Genomic DNA, 15,169 nt, shown 5'->3' with positions numbered 1-15,169 from the left:
GCCGCTTTTCCACTATCGGGCCGAACCAGTTTCAATCCGGGCCAGTCAGCATCAATATGGTTTCATTTTCCACTGTGGTGGTTTCATTTTGCAGTTGTTGTGTAATATAAACAAGTGATAAGGACGATGATCAGATATTTCTGTTTTTGGGACTCCTTTTTTATTTTTTTTATCTGATATTTTGTGTTATTGAACAAAGTAAAAGACACAACTCTTGATGTTAAAAATAAAATAAACAGAAGGCGACGACTGGTATAATATCAAGAAGCGCAAATGTTTCCTCCACAGACCAAACTGTCTTAGAAATTTTTCTTCTTTTTTTATATTGAACGTAGTGTAGCTGTTCAACTTACTTGGCTGTTTGATCAAATAGCGTGCTATGGAGAATCCAGTAGCCAGGCACCAGAATGGCGATGTCACGCACTCTAAAAGCACTGCAGAGAATTCCGCGACGAGAACAATTTGTAATCGTGCCGCGTCGTACCTGGCTCACGTGGAAATACAACAGTGACTGTACATGACAGTCCTTAGAACTGTTCGGCCTGATAGTAAAAAAAAAAAAATGTCAAGCACGAATAAAGTCCTGGGATGCCAGGTGCTAAAAAAAAAAAAAAAAGGATTATTCAAATCTCAAATTTGAAAATTGAATGCCAACACACCGAACTAATATTTGAATAATCAAATATTCTGGTCCAGCCCTAGTTCTTTCTTGTGAATTTTGTTCAGATGGTTCATGTGAATGAAAACATAAAAAAAATTCATGATTCAAATCTGTAGTTAAGTGCTTTTTTTTTCTCTCTCTCTCTCTCTGTTATATTAGGGTCTGTTCTAGTTTAAGGTGTATTTAGTGTAGGGATGGGCGATTTTTCCTAAACTATCATATCATGATCTTATAACACACAATCACGATCCATGATCGGAGTCCTATGGACATTATCTATTTGCACAATTTAAAACTCAGTATTGCATCACAAAGCATGTCCCGCAGTAGACTGCACTTCACGACAGCCACGTGACATGATTTGACCAATTTGGACTTTATTAGGATTTTAATAAACGGTGAAAGCGCATCGCTTTAAATTAAAGGAATGGCTAAGAAAAATCGTTTTATTGAAATCAAAACTCAAACTAAAATGTAATTAATCACACTACTACTGCTAGCTAATGTTGAATTGTTTTTCAAATGTCACCACACATAAGCAGCGTTTTTACTGCAGGAACTTTACCCAGGAACTAGGGACTTTGGGCTGGTACTCATTGTGTTTCCACCGCAGGAACCAGGAACTAAATAAAGTTCCGGGTAAAAAAAAAAAAATTGCCCCTCAGAAAGTCCCAGCTGGCGAGGTGGTACTTTTTCAAAGTTCCGGAACTTTTGGGGGTGGGACTTGGGCGCTAAACATCCTGATTGGTTGAGTTCACGCAGCATTGTGATTTCAACCACCATTTATTCGGATCATTTTCAAAATATTACTGTTGTGTCATGAAATGTAATTTTAAAAGTATTTCAGGCAAGAATGTAGTTGTTTAAATCTCAAATCTGCTGTTTATTTATAAAGGCAGCACCTATTTAAAAATGTGTTTCGCTGATTTCGGAGACGTGAGCTCCACGCGATCAGCGGGAGCTCAGTGATCATGTATCCGCCGAGAGCAGCCTCAATTCGGCTTGTCTTTCTGACATTTGCTTCTGATTGTTTACTTCACTATATTACAATTAAATCCTAATCTAGTCATGACCAACTATATATCATTGGAAAGGTCTAAGACTCCTAAATAGATATTTTACCAATCTTTTTTTGTTAAAAATGATGTAGGAAAAGTAATAGATTCATTTATGGCAAGAGTGCACCCCAAAAACCTACATCATAACAGGAGTTCTGACCTTTGTCAAAAAAAGTCGTCTTTGTTGCCTTTTTCTCTCACACTTTAGAAATCATCAGAAATTATATATCACTTGAAAACTTCTCAAAATTCATCATTTGAAACCCATTTTAAATTCAAACATTGCATTACCATGAAAATGGTACATCAAAATCATGTTACAAAAAGTTTTCAGTTATGAATTATAAAAATGTAGGTTTGGATCATGTACTTTCAAGTCTATGTTCAAAAATGTGATTGACAGTTAACAGGTTAATTACAGTAACGCATCTAGTAGGCAATCACTGCTGTAGTTTAAAATATTTTTGAAGACATAAAAGATCACGATCTCAACGATGCACTTGAAAAGTAGATTGTTGACATCTTCAAGATCGATCACAATATAAAATCTTCAGATCGCGCACCCTCAAGTTAATGTAGATTTATCTGTTTTAAGTTTAATTCTGTCGCTTTATTATTTAAAACCCTCTTAGTATTGCGGTTATATTAAGGGAAATTTTTACTTTGACACATGTTAAATGTACAGATTACATTATTGGCTACATTTAAAAATATATATTTTAAGTAGCTTAAATGTAGCACCTAATAGGCTGTCAGGTTATTGTCCCTTTTGTAACTGAGATCCTATTTTGGTCCCGTGTTCATGTTTATATTTTGCGAAGCTGTACAGAATGTGTTTACTCGAAACACTAATATTATGTTACTGCTGTATCAATTATAGTTTCTTTGATCACAGATCTGATATGTGACGTTTTTTTTCGCTATAGAGTGGGTATGTAAGACTTTATGTTTTGCAGAGTAAGAGTATTTGACACAGTTTTGCAACAGTGATACACCCTCTGTTGACTAACTCTCTTTGTTAAAAGTAAACTGGTATGTATACTTTAGGCTTAACCTAAATAAAACAATGTTTAACGAGCTTCTAGCTGTTTGAAGTTTTTTTTATTTCTTTTCGTTATGAGAAACGTTTGCATTTGAGCCTCAAACTGATTTCCTCCAATGTAACGAAGAACAGCTTCGTCTCAACTAATAGTCTGTCGTTCACATGATTATGTTCGGATCATCCAGGAAGTGCCGTCTTATTCTCCTACATACGTGTTTTCTGTGTGCATGCTGTTTTGTGACATGCAGTTTGCATGCTATCTATTCTGTCTTGTTATTTTTCCCTTCCAGTATGCGTTTACCTGTGTGTGTGTTTATGTGTGTCTGATGTGTGTGTCCTGTAATGTTTGGTGTGTTTCTGTAGCGTTTGACAAAGGCACTGGATGGATAGCCTCGACGCTGAAGCCCTCTACCTGACCACAGCGCAGCACGGGCAACCTCAATGCGAGCTTTCCCTTCCTGCTGTGGAAGTACCTGCCCTTGGCGGGTAAGAACACATACACTTCATGTCTTTTCACCCCAGGGGTATGAGGATACCCTCCTTCTGCAACTTTTCCCTGCCTGAGAAACCAATCTTTCAAGCAGCTTCTTTTTGAAGCTGGAATGAGAATAAAAAAAAAAAAATAGCTCTTCATTTTAAATTTCTCCTTTTTCTAAACAGTAACCATGCCCATAGCCCACCAGATGTCACTGCATGGCTAGCAATGATGTCATGGCCTGTTTGAATGTCTGACAAACCATTGAAAATTTAATAACAGATTATATTCTGATTAACCGCTGCTACATTAGTTTTCTCTTTTCGAAGGGTGTTCTTTAATATATTGCTGTGTATATATAATTTATATGCATTACCTTCGGAATGAATCAGCATATTGGATAGGTTTATTAAGCGATTACTGAATGTGTTGTTAGAATGCTATTTGTTATGTTGTTACATATAATGGTGTTTTTGTGCTAAACAAAGCCAAATAGTGGACCTCAGCCTGTCTGTGGCTTGTTTTGTTTGTCGCCTTTGACTGCAAGCTTATAACACGACCCATGTCGCATGACCCTAAGCAGCTTTTCCTCCCTCCCTTCCGTCACCCCTCTATGCTGGAATAGTGTACTGTTCATGGCCCGCTGCTGGAACCTGATTGTGTCCTGGCGGTGCTTCAGCTCAGGGATTACCATAGAGCTGCCCGTCCCCATTCATTCCTGCCGCTCACTCACGCTTATCAGCATCGATCTGACACTTTATTTACCTGACACTGCACTCAGTTCTGCTTTGCTAAGAGAAAAACTCACAAAAAAGTCCCCCTCCATCAGCACTTTCCTTTGTGGGAGCAGGGGTGCAGCTTTTAGTGGCCTGTTGGGCCCATCCTAATCCTCAGTCCCAGCCCAGTGACCAGAGCTACGGCCTGTGTTTGTCATCCAGCACAGTCCCGAGCCTCATTGTTGTCTCTCTTTGCTCCATGCCGATTTGAGTTTTGTGGGGTCTGATCAGCATCAATGACCCAGCTGTTCCCATGTCACTTATGACTGACCCTTGAGAGAGACGTACTTGACGGATAGTCGCTGTGGCTGTTTTAGTGTTTAAAGTGTGAGAAAGTCAGCTCTTGTGGATTCCGTCAGCGTTCATTTGAGACTTACTGACTTGTGAAGTGCTGAAGAAAATGGCTTCCTTTAAACTGGATTTTCTGCCAGAGATGATGGTGGATCATTGCAGTTTGAGTTCCAACTCGGTGTGAGTACAGACTTGATTTTAGCTTGGTGTAACTTGATTTGGGTTACACACTTATACCTTAAATTCTTAAGGTTGAATGTTCTGTATTTTTAATTGTATTCATCTATCTGGTTTGTTAAATCTTATGAGTGATTAACTGGTTTGATTGCTTTTTATTCAGAGCTGAGAGTACAGTGATTGTAAATGTCAGGTGTTTTGTGCATGCAAGTGTGATTCAGGGTTCATTCAGGAGGTGAAAGCTAACGCCCATTAGAGGCCTAAAGTGACAATACTACAGGATGAGAATGAAATGTAGACGTTGTACTGCTGCCTAAACAAAGGGAAGTGTCTTTCCTAAAAATGTGAAGAGTAGAATGGTTAAAATGATTTAAGGGTTGTAAATGCTTTTTTGGTGTGTTCTTAGAAATATTTCTCACTTTTTTTTTTTTTTTTTTTTTTTTTTACAATTTAGAAAAGGTGAATCCCTAGTTTTCACTTGTTGCTTGACAATTTTGAGTGGCTGTCCCCTGTCTGTTATTATTATGTATTATTTATAGGTTTACATATGAAATGTAAGCTTTAATTCTTGGCCATTTCACAATAATGTGTTCCAGTGTTTTGTTCTATTAAAGCCTTAAGGGTTGTTTGTGTGAGGTTTCACTGGGAACAATTTAACCAGGAACGAACGGGGCAGGAAACTGCTGACTCTGCCATGGCAAATTGTCTTCTATGTTCTGTTTGTATGTTGATTATTGTGCAAGGAATGCAGAAAAAAGTTAATTGTTGCTATTAAATAGGCTTCATATTGAAGGCAGCATTCATATGGTATTTATGTTAATTTGCAGCAATAGGAAAGATGTCTCATCTCCTAGATGTTAGATTGTTCTTCCATTTCTGTTTCCAGTGTGCTGCAAAATTGTGTCCGATGTGTAATGGCTTCTTCACTGTAGTCAGTAACTGGTCAGTTCACAAGAAAAATCATATCCAATCCTAAAATGGTTTTGTCCCAATGAACACCCAATGATCCTTTGGCTCCAGATTGAATGATCTTCTGGAGAATCTGTGTTATCTGCTTGTCTGAACAAGTTCTGGTTGCTGGAAAAAAGGATTTATTAGCTCTAGTCCTTGCATCGATAAACACCATTAATCTGACTTTTAGCTGCTGGCTAATGCTGCTCTTTGTCAGCAGCACAATGCTGTGTTTATCTTAAAGTGGTCTGTCTCTCCACTGATCAGCAGCTGCTAAAGAGAGTGAGGAAGCAGTGCTTCAGGCCTGTCAGTGACGTCCATCACTGCTCGCCCTCACACTCCACTTTGTTAAGCAGCAGTAAATAAAGATGGTCTTCTAATTCATTTAATCACAGACTTTGGAGATATATATATATATATATATATATATATATATATATATATATATATATATATATATATTAGGGGTGTAACGATACGCGTATTCGTATTGAACCGTTCGGTACGAGGCTTTCGGTTCGGTACGCGGTACGCATTATGGACCGAACGGTTCGTTGGACTAATTAATTATATTTGGAGAATAAAAAAAATTGTGAAATATAATATGCGTTCAACAAGGTAGCCCAATAACCCAAACGACGTAACAGGCAACGCCCCTGACACCCCCGAAGAAGAAAAAAACACCAACTTATATGTTTATGTTAGGCTACTCAGTCAGGCGCTCGCTCACTCAGTAATACACGCTGAAGGCTCGGTGCAAAATGGCCAATGCGTTTAACAGACCAGAAATAGATGATCCTCCAATAACCAACAGGTCTCGTGTTTGGGTGCACTTTGGATTCCCTCTAAGCTATAATGGTGATGGCAAGAGAGTGGTGGATAAAAAAACAACGATATGTTGCATCTAGGGTACACCAGCAGGAATACTTGAAACATGTCAACTCATTTACGCCGACATCACCTTAGTGTGTCAGTATCTGGGAAAAGACGGAAAAAAGGAGAAACATACATGCAACAAACTATCCACGCAGCATTTAGACAGACATTTCCAACGGATTCAAACAGGGCAAAATACATCACCACAGCGATTGGTAGGCTACATTTACGTTATAGCCGCGGATATGAGACCTTACTATTTACCATTGATTCTATCATCACCATTATAGCTTACAGGGAATCCAAAGTGCACCCAAACACCAGACCTGTTGGTTATTGGAGGATCTTCTATTTCTGGTCTGTTAAACGCATTAGCCATTTTGCAACGAGCCTTCAGCGCGTACTGAGTGAGCGAGCGCCTTACTCTGTAGTGGAAAACGTAGGTTTTTCAGAACATGCTTAATGTAATTGAGCCCTGTTACAATATTCCTTCACGAGCCCATTTCAGACAGAAATTATTTTATGTTCCAAAAAACATAAGCCATATAGAGAACCAATTGAGTAAAAACACACTCAATATAAAGTTATAGAGTTCCATATAAAAAGTTACATCTTTGTATTTGTTCATAACTAATATAACATTTTAATTTTTTTTTATAAGGAGCTGTTTTTGTTTTATACAGTATGCTGCTAAGAAAACACCATAGAAGATGGGTAAAAAATAGCTCCATCATTGTTCAATGTAAAAAAAAAAAACATACTTTGTTAGTTTTAATAAATAAAACATTTTTTAAAAATCAAGGAAATTTATCTGCCAACTTTTTCTTTTTGCTGTATCTAAAACGTACCGAACCGAACCGTGACACCAGTGTATTGTATCGAACCGAACCGTGAATTTTGTGAACCGTTACACCCCTTATATATATGTATGTGTGAATATAGTAGGTGTGTGTGTGTGTGTGTCATTTTCATCATCAAACCACGCCCCCCCTTGACCCACCATTTCTGACTGTTTATAGATGTTTGAGCATGGATTTCACTCTTCTGTTTGAGCTTCATATAGTGGCTGAAGAATTGACCATGCATTGAATGCTTTAGCACCCTTTTTTCTTCTAGCTTGCACTGCTAGTTGCCAGTATCCATCTTATTTTTAAGATTAGAGCGGATGAGGTCATTTGTAATTTGAATGTGTGTGGCTTTTGGTGTCATAGGCTTCCAGTTATTTTTAGCTGCTTGAAATTGCTTGTTATGCTGCTTGATAATGCAAACTGGTCTAATATTTTAATGTACTGTCGTCATTATAAATGCACTTATTTGTAGCACAGGCAGTTTTCTGCTTACTGCGCTGTTATTTTTCTAATTATTGACCTATGGTGGTTAATGAATCACAAATCTCCCACATTCACAGAAAATGACTTTGTTCCACATTGCAAAATTTTAACGCACGAGGCAGCAGCAACTTTTTTTTTTTTTTTTTTTTTTTTTATAAAATAACAATTTTATACTTATACACAGTCTGTACAACTTTTCTGCAACATTTACTATTTTATTCACATAAATTGCACCAACATTTACAGAAAGTTATTTTGTCATGGCAAATAAGATGTGCACAGTTGTTGAAATGAACACTTATTTTGCATGACATTTACTCATCTCATCCTGAGAACAGAAAATGCAGTATCTATTGGCAAAGCTGACCAAGTGGAAACGGTTTTCTGTCAAAGAAAAGCGCAGTCTCTCAACAACAAACATTATCAGATTAATCAGCCTGAGCAATATACTGTGTCAGTCTAACACTGGTGCTCTGCTAGTAAATGAAGCAAGTTGTTTTAGTCTTTTAGAGATTGCTGCATGCATTTTTCCTTTTGGGTTGCATTTAAGACTTCTCAGATTGACTGGAGACATTGAGGGTTGTGTCCTTAAGACTCTTTACACAGGTTTTTCTTTTTCTTTTTGTAGAACCAAGAAGATGAATGGGTCTCTGGACCACCCAGACCAGCCTGACATTGATGCTATAAAGATGTTTGTGGGTCAGATCCCTCGGACGTGGTCAGAGGATCAGCTGCGTGAGCTGTTTGAGCCCTATGGTGCAGTTTATGAAATCAATGTTCTTCGGGACAGGAGTCAGAACCCCCCACAGAGTAAAGGTACACTGCAGATTGAGACATGTTCTGTGTCGGTCACTCTCAAGACTTCTACAGACTGTTCCAAAACCTAGTGAGCAGATAGCACACACATATATGCAAAGCGGCCTGAAAACAAGTTGTTTTAGATGGCAGCCTAATTAAGTAGCCTACTATTACTAAGGTAAGAAGAAATACTTCTCACCTTAGAAACGTGCCAGTGATTCCTTAAAATGCTACTCACTAGGATTTGGAACTGGGTTCATTAATAACATTGTTTTCATTGGAAATGTTGTCATCTTGGACTTGGTTCACCGGCCATTTATTGCATTTGCAGGTTGTTGTTTTGTCACATATTACACCCGTAAATCTGCGTTAGAAGCACAAAATGCCCTTCACAACATGAAGATTCTTCCAGGGGTGAGAAAAGGATCTAGTTTTTCTTTTATTATATCGGTCAGCCATTAATCCTCTTGTGTGTTGTCAGATGATCTGGCCTTTACTATTTATTGCTCTTAAAAATGCATACAATCTTCACATATTGACATGCTTTTATAAAAGCTTTTTCAGTACACCCAGTCGAACTGTTAAAGCTTTTTTAAACAGCTGATTTCTTATGGTGGCTGGAAAATGTCAGTGTTGATAAGTCAAATATCTCTCTCTCTCTCTCTCTCTCTCTCTCTCTCTCTCTCTCTCTCTCTCTCTCTCTCTCTCTCTCTCTCTCGGGGTGTGTACAGATGCATCATCCCATACAGATGAAGCCTGCAGACAGTGAGAAAAACAACGGTGAGTAACTTTAATTTACCACAAATTATGACAGTCCCTCATTCATATAAAGTAATTTTCAAAAGTTTAGGGTCAGATTTTTATTTTACAAGAAAGAAACAATTAAGTTTCAGCAAGGATACGATAAACTGATAATGTTACAAAAGATTTCCAAGTCATGGCTCATTTTCAAATACGTTTCTGCAAAAAAAAAAAAAAAAAATCAACAATCTTATTCTTCCACAGTGACTGTCATACAGCTGCGCAGAGGTTTTCTTGCCATAACATTTTTTTTTTCCTTGTGTTTCAGCGATAGAAGATAGAAAGCTGTTTATTGGAATGATTTCAAAGAAGTGCAATGAGAATGACATAAGGCTCATGTTTTCTCCATACGGTCAAATTGAGGAGAGCCGCATACTGAGAGGCCCTGACGGACTCAGCCGTGGTGAGCACTCAAACACATTTATATCATCACTACCACCAGCCACAGCCGGTTCTGGATGCATACAGTGCTATGATTTCTGCGAAGCAGAACACGCGGACGGAATCTCAAAATCCAGTCATGAAAATGAAACTTACATTTTAATATGGACAGTCACGGAATTTGTCAAGGTTAGCATAAATTAATCAAATCAAATCTCCATATGGACCAGTATCTGTAAATGGTTTGTTTACTACATAGACTGAAGCGCATGACGCTTGCAATAATGAGGACATACAACATCACCAGAACTGTTCTGAGTCACTTAACAAGCATTTTACCGTTTCATTTGAGTAAAACCAGTGTCAATTTAAAGGTATTCATGGAAAACCATCAAAACAGCCTCTACATTGCGAGTAAATCACTCGCATATGTGAATAAATTTACCTAAGGGCGAGTAAATTATGTATAATGTTAGTCAGTGTTCAGCGAGTGAAAATAAATTTATTAGCCAATGGCTGAGCGCTTCAGAGTTCTCTCTCCATCAAGCGATCTGTACTTTTCAATTAATCTCAATGGACGCACAGTACACCCGTATTTGCCTCTTTTACTGTCTATGGTATTTGCCGAACTGTAAACTCTGTGTGAAGGAGCACGACTCGCCGCCGCTTTGCTGATAGCTCTGTTTCTCACACATGCAAAGAGAGAGAGCGAGAGTCTTACCACGCTGAATCGACATGCTACATGTAAACTATATTCTTTGTTGTCTTCTCCTGTCAAAATAATGGAGTTCATTTAGAAATATTCATGTTTTCGAACAAGCAGAAGATATGCCGGTTTCTCTGGTAGTGGGCGGAGCTAATGCGCAAATGGCAATTTCATTGGCTGGCGCTCATCTATTACCATCCCTGTTTTGATTTCAGCAAATCAGTTCGCCCGAACGCAGACAACGTGATTAATATTCATGAACCCAGCAGCTCATCAATCCATAGTGCATTGTATATTGTTAGTATGGTAGTAGAATTAGTAGTATTATTATCTTTTAATAATAATTATTATGATCTATTACTATTTTTTTTTTTTTTTTTACAGAAACCCTCAATGAACAAAAATGTCTTAAGCATCACCACCAGTCTTAAGTTCAGATAAATGACAAATATGCATTCATTACAAATTCATTTTTACATAAAGGCATTGTGCTAGAAATATTACTATTATTTTGTAAAATGTATGTGATACTGCTACTACTGTTAATTAAAAATTAATCACAAAATATTTCTTCCATGTTTTAATTTTAATAGCAAATCCACTTTATTTACCAAAAAATAAAATGTTTAAATTTCATAAATTAAAAGACAAATTAAATTTGGGTGAAACTTGTTTACTGTTTTTCATAATTATATGACTTGTAGAAGAACTTTAAACACAATTGTAAATAAGTATAAAGAATGGCATTGGTTTTATTTTTAGTGATGATAAGTTTTTTTTTTAATTAGCATATTTTTGTGTTTTGTTTTGGTACCGAAATTGGTACCGAGAACCGTGGATTTTAACTGGTATCGGTACCGAATACTGAAATTTTGGTACCGTGACAACACTAACACACATGATTAGGTACGATAAACACAAATACGGCAATAGAGGCAGTACTGTGAATGTTTTGACTTCTAGCGCACAAAATGAATTTAGCTAATAAACATGATGTAAATTTTCACCGCTCGATCTTCTCACTCTCATTTAAGTTCAGAGGCAGTGTTTTGCGTAACTAATAGTTGCAGACACACCCCATCAGAGAATAATGAGACTCGATTGGCTCCTGTCGGCTCAAATATAAATGCCTTCATTCATCCCAGACTCAACATGGCGACTGATATCACAAGTTAAATAACCATGACTGCATGCAACAAACTGAAAATATATGCGTGGTTGATTTAATCATTTGTTTGGTAATTTTATTCTCTTAGTTTCTAGCTGTTGTTTACCTGTGATCTATCCAAAGTTTACTTGGTGTCCTTTTGTGATCTGCTTTCGTTCTTGTAATATCTGTGTCCGCAGGCTGTGCCTTCGTCACATTCACAGCAAGACAGATGGCCCAGTCTGCCATCAAATCCATGCACCAGTCACAGACCATGGAGGTAAACACACACACATTCACACACAGACGCACAGCATTTGTGCGTTTCAGCTTAATATTCCTGTGTCTGAGAAATTATAAATGCCTATGCCTCAGTGCATAGTATACAGCAAAGTATTGTTTCTATATTTCTTGTATAGACGTTGCACTACCATTCAAATGTATTATCAGTAAGTTTTTTTGTAATGTTTTTGAAAGAAATCTCATGTTCACCAAAGCTGCATTTATTAAGGTGAAAAATACAGTAAAAAACGTAATATTGTAAAATATTACAAACGGGTGTACTGCTTATTATTTCTTGGAAACCCTGATTCGTTGAATAGAAAGTTTAAAAGAACAGCATTTATTTGAAACAGAAGTCTTTTATAAATTGATCAAAAGTATTAATTTCTCTTGAAACAAAATCATACTTGCCCCAAACTTTTGAATGGTAGTATATTATGAAAGGCTGAGACGCTGCTATATAAGTCAGAGGATACATATCGGTGAAAACTTGCCGTTTCCTGATTCTTGCCTGTTTTGGCCCCTTTCATTTATTTTTTCAAAATCAAATTCTATGCTGCATTTTAATTTGTTTGCATGTGTCCTGTAGGGCTGTTCTTCTCCCATCGTGGTGAAGTTTGCCGACACTCAGAAGGATAAAGAACAGAAACGTATCGCCCAGCAGCTGCAGCAACAGATGCAACAGCTCAATGCTGCCTCTATGTGGGGAAATCTTACAGGACTGAACTCACTTGGGCCGCAGTACCTTGCAGTGAGTACACAGGCTAGATCCTCTTGCATCTGAGGTCTATGCACATAGAAACCACACAAATATTGAAGACTACATAGTACCTATATAAACTGCGTAAAGCACTTGCTGAATGAAAAAAATCATGTTAAGTACATGAGTGCTGGTCTTTGCTCCATCTAGGGCTGTCACAATATTAGAATCTCACTACAATTGTCATGACCAAAAGAATTCACTGTAACATTATTATTGTGTAGGGGTGTAACAATATTCAAACTGAACCAAAAAAACAGGATACACCAACCACGGTACGTACCGTGGTGCTCTCTTAGCCTACCCCGCCCCCTGCTGAGACACTTTAAACACATACAGCCATGATGGTTTTGAATTGCTTGAATCACTTTGTAAAGGAAGGTGCCATTAAGGGCAGTGTGCAGAACAAATCTGTCATATAGGCTATATAAAATTATAATGAGACCACAAATGTAAAAGAAAATGCCGTGTTTTAATGGAAAGAATGCATCCACAGAGCCATGTCTTCATGTCTAGCACAGTCAAGTTCGCTTGTGCAGCCACTCCAGCCTTTTGTGGAATTGTAAATTGCAATATTTTGTGAGTGTATATTGTTTATCTCATATAAGATGCATTTTTTTGAGTTGGACCACAAAAACAGCCCAAACAACAGTGCAGAATATTAATAACTATGACTGGGACTGTCATATGCATAGTTTATTTGCGGTTTTTCGCTGTAGGACTGCAGGCATTGTGCATAATTCTACATGTTCCCAGAGGTTTTGCAATTATAAAGCGGGAAATCCAAACAGATTATCAGAGCAGCTCAGTCATTTTAAAACTTTGTCAGAAATTTTTTTACAAACTGAGTGAGTGGTATGTAGTGGTACTGCATCTTATCCCACTCTCTCAAAATGTACAAATGGCCTCACATCCATAATATCCATGTGGAGTTTGCACTGCAAGCAAGCTGCAGGTTGCAATATAAAACTAGCATGCATTTCGGACAGTTGACAGCATTGTCACTTGCGATTTAAGTCATGCCAATTTTAGGATTCAAGCTATTTTAACCGATAAATTCCTTGCACACTTTCTGAGAGAAGGTCTTCAGCCAAAGTGTGCACAGCTGCCTCTCAAACAGCTCTTGACTCTCGAGTATGTTGGCTAAGTAATGTTTTCCAGTGTCTGACTTGCATTGTTTAGGGATTATTTAACTTAATTTAAATTTTTCTAAGGCAATAGATTTTTTGAAACCCTTTACAAAGCAACACTTTTAAAAGTCTCATTTGTTAATGCATTAATTAACATGAACTAACAGAGCAATTATTATTATTAAATCTCAAAACGGCAATATGAACTGAACAGTGGGATTGATATATTGTTACACCCCTATTATTGTGATATCTGTAGTAATTTTGAAAGAAAAAAGTTATGCTTTGTCAAAATCAACAATTTTTTTTTTAGCCAGTGGATTGCACTCAAAAGTAGGGAGGTGTAGGTGAAGAGAGTTTTTAACCGTAACTGTACAGAAAAGATGCAGGTGTGGATGGAGTGTCCCGCTTTCACCTGTCATTCCTTCATCATGATTTTGTACAGTGTCAGTAGTTTTTTTTTTTCCCCTATTTTATGATGTTAAAACCAGTATGTAACACCGCCACCTTCTACGTTAGAGTATCAATCAGATACTGGCACTGGATTATATAAAAGATTATCATGAAGTGTAGTATTAGCATGATATCAGTATTTTTAAATACCACTGTTATCTTTAGTACAACTATATTGCAACACCCCTTGCTCCATCTAAAATGTAGTTTGCTTTATTCAGACTGTATTGCATTATTACTTGCATCTGTAGGGATTACATTAGATTGCATTAGAGCCTTTTAATCAGTCTAATCGCCTTTAAAATGTTGCTGTGATTTTCTGCTTTGTTTGAGCACATGGGCTAAACATCTGTGTTTGGCTATTATTTAGCTGCATAATTTAAATTGGCTTCTCAAAATCCTTCTTGATTGTTTATGATTGGTCACTCCTAAAACTGTAGTTACTGTTTTTCCTCATGTGGGTCAGCATAGATGTGTTGCCCTGTTTGAATGTGTTAGTGCTGCTCCATGGGTGTGCTGTGAAAACTACTTCTATCTTCCTTTTCCCTTCTAATTCTTCTTAGTCCCCTTTTAATTTTTTTATACTCCTTCGACGTCCACATTTCACTACTCTTTGTTTCTGTCTCCACATGTGTTCCTGCTTGTTTTAATTTTGCCTTCTTGCCTTGTTCTCTCCACCTCTCTCCTCTCCTCCTCCCTCCTCTCATCTCCTCTCCTCCTCTCTCCTCCCTTCTCCCTTCTCCTCTCATCTCCCCTCATCCTCTCTCCACCTCTCTCCTCTCCTCCTCCCTCCACTCATCTCCTCTCCTCCTTTCTCCTCCCTTCTCCCTTCTCCTCTCATCCTCTCTCCTCCTCTCATCTGCCCTCATCCTCTCTCCTCCTCTCTCCTCTAATCCTCTCCTCCTCTCTCCTCCCTTCTCCCCTCTCCTCTCTCCTCCTCTCCTCTCCTCTCCTCTCCTCCTCTCCTCCCCTCTCCTCTCCTCTCCTCCCCTCCCTTCTCCTCTCCTCCTCTTTCCCTCCTCTCCTCTCTCCTCTTCTTTCCTCCTCTCCTCCTCTCCTCCTCTCCTCATCTC

At 37.9% G+C, this 15,169-nt stretch overlaps 1 protein-coding gene across 5 annotated transcripts in view; it reads left to right on the top strand.

Annotated features, from left to right (window-relative positions):
• The window catches only part of LOC132106832 (CUGBP Elav-like family member 1), a 36,875-nt gene that overhangs the window by 11,150 nt on the left and 10,556 nt on the right, over positions 1-15,169 (top strand). For 4 of the 5 annotated variants that reach the window (XM_059512879.1, XM_059512888.1, XM_059512861.1 and 1 more), the window contains exons 3-9: positions 3,125-3,247; positions 8,267-8,454; positions 8,768-8,850; positions 9,168-9,216; positions 9,506-9,640; positions 11,672-11,751; positions 12,343-12,504. In XM_059512879.1, coding sequence (XP_059368862.1) covers positions 3,144-3,247; positions 8,267-8,454; positions 8,768-8,850; positions 9,168-9,216; positions 9,506-9,640; positions 11,672-11,751; positions 12,343-12,504 — 801 coding nt within the window. In that variant the 5' untranslated portion in view covers positions 3,125-3,143. The remainder of the gene's footprint in view (positions 1-3,124; positions 3,248-8,266; positions 8,455-8,767; positions 8,851-9,167; positions 9,217-9,505; positions 9,641-11,671; positions 11,752-12,342; positions 12,505-15,169) is intronic. The other variant, XM_059512898.1, reaches the window with a different exon arrangement.

Source organism: Carassius carassius, chromosome 2 (genome assembly GCF_963082965.1).
Source record: "Carassius carassius chromosome 2, fCarCar2.1, whole genome shotgun sequence".
Classification (NCBI taxonomy): domain Eukaryota; kingdom Metazoa; phylum Chordata; class Actinopteri; order Cypriniformes; family Cyprinidae; genus Carassius; species Carassius carassius.
Note: the sequence above shows the minus strand (reverse complement) of the source record. Positions and strands in the feature narration are given on the sequence as shown.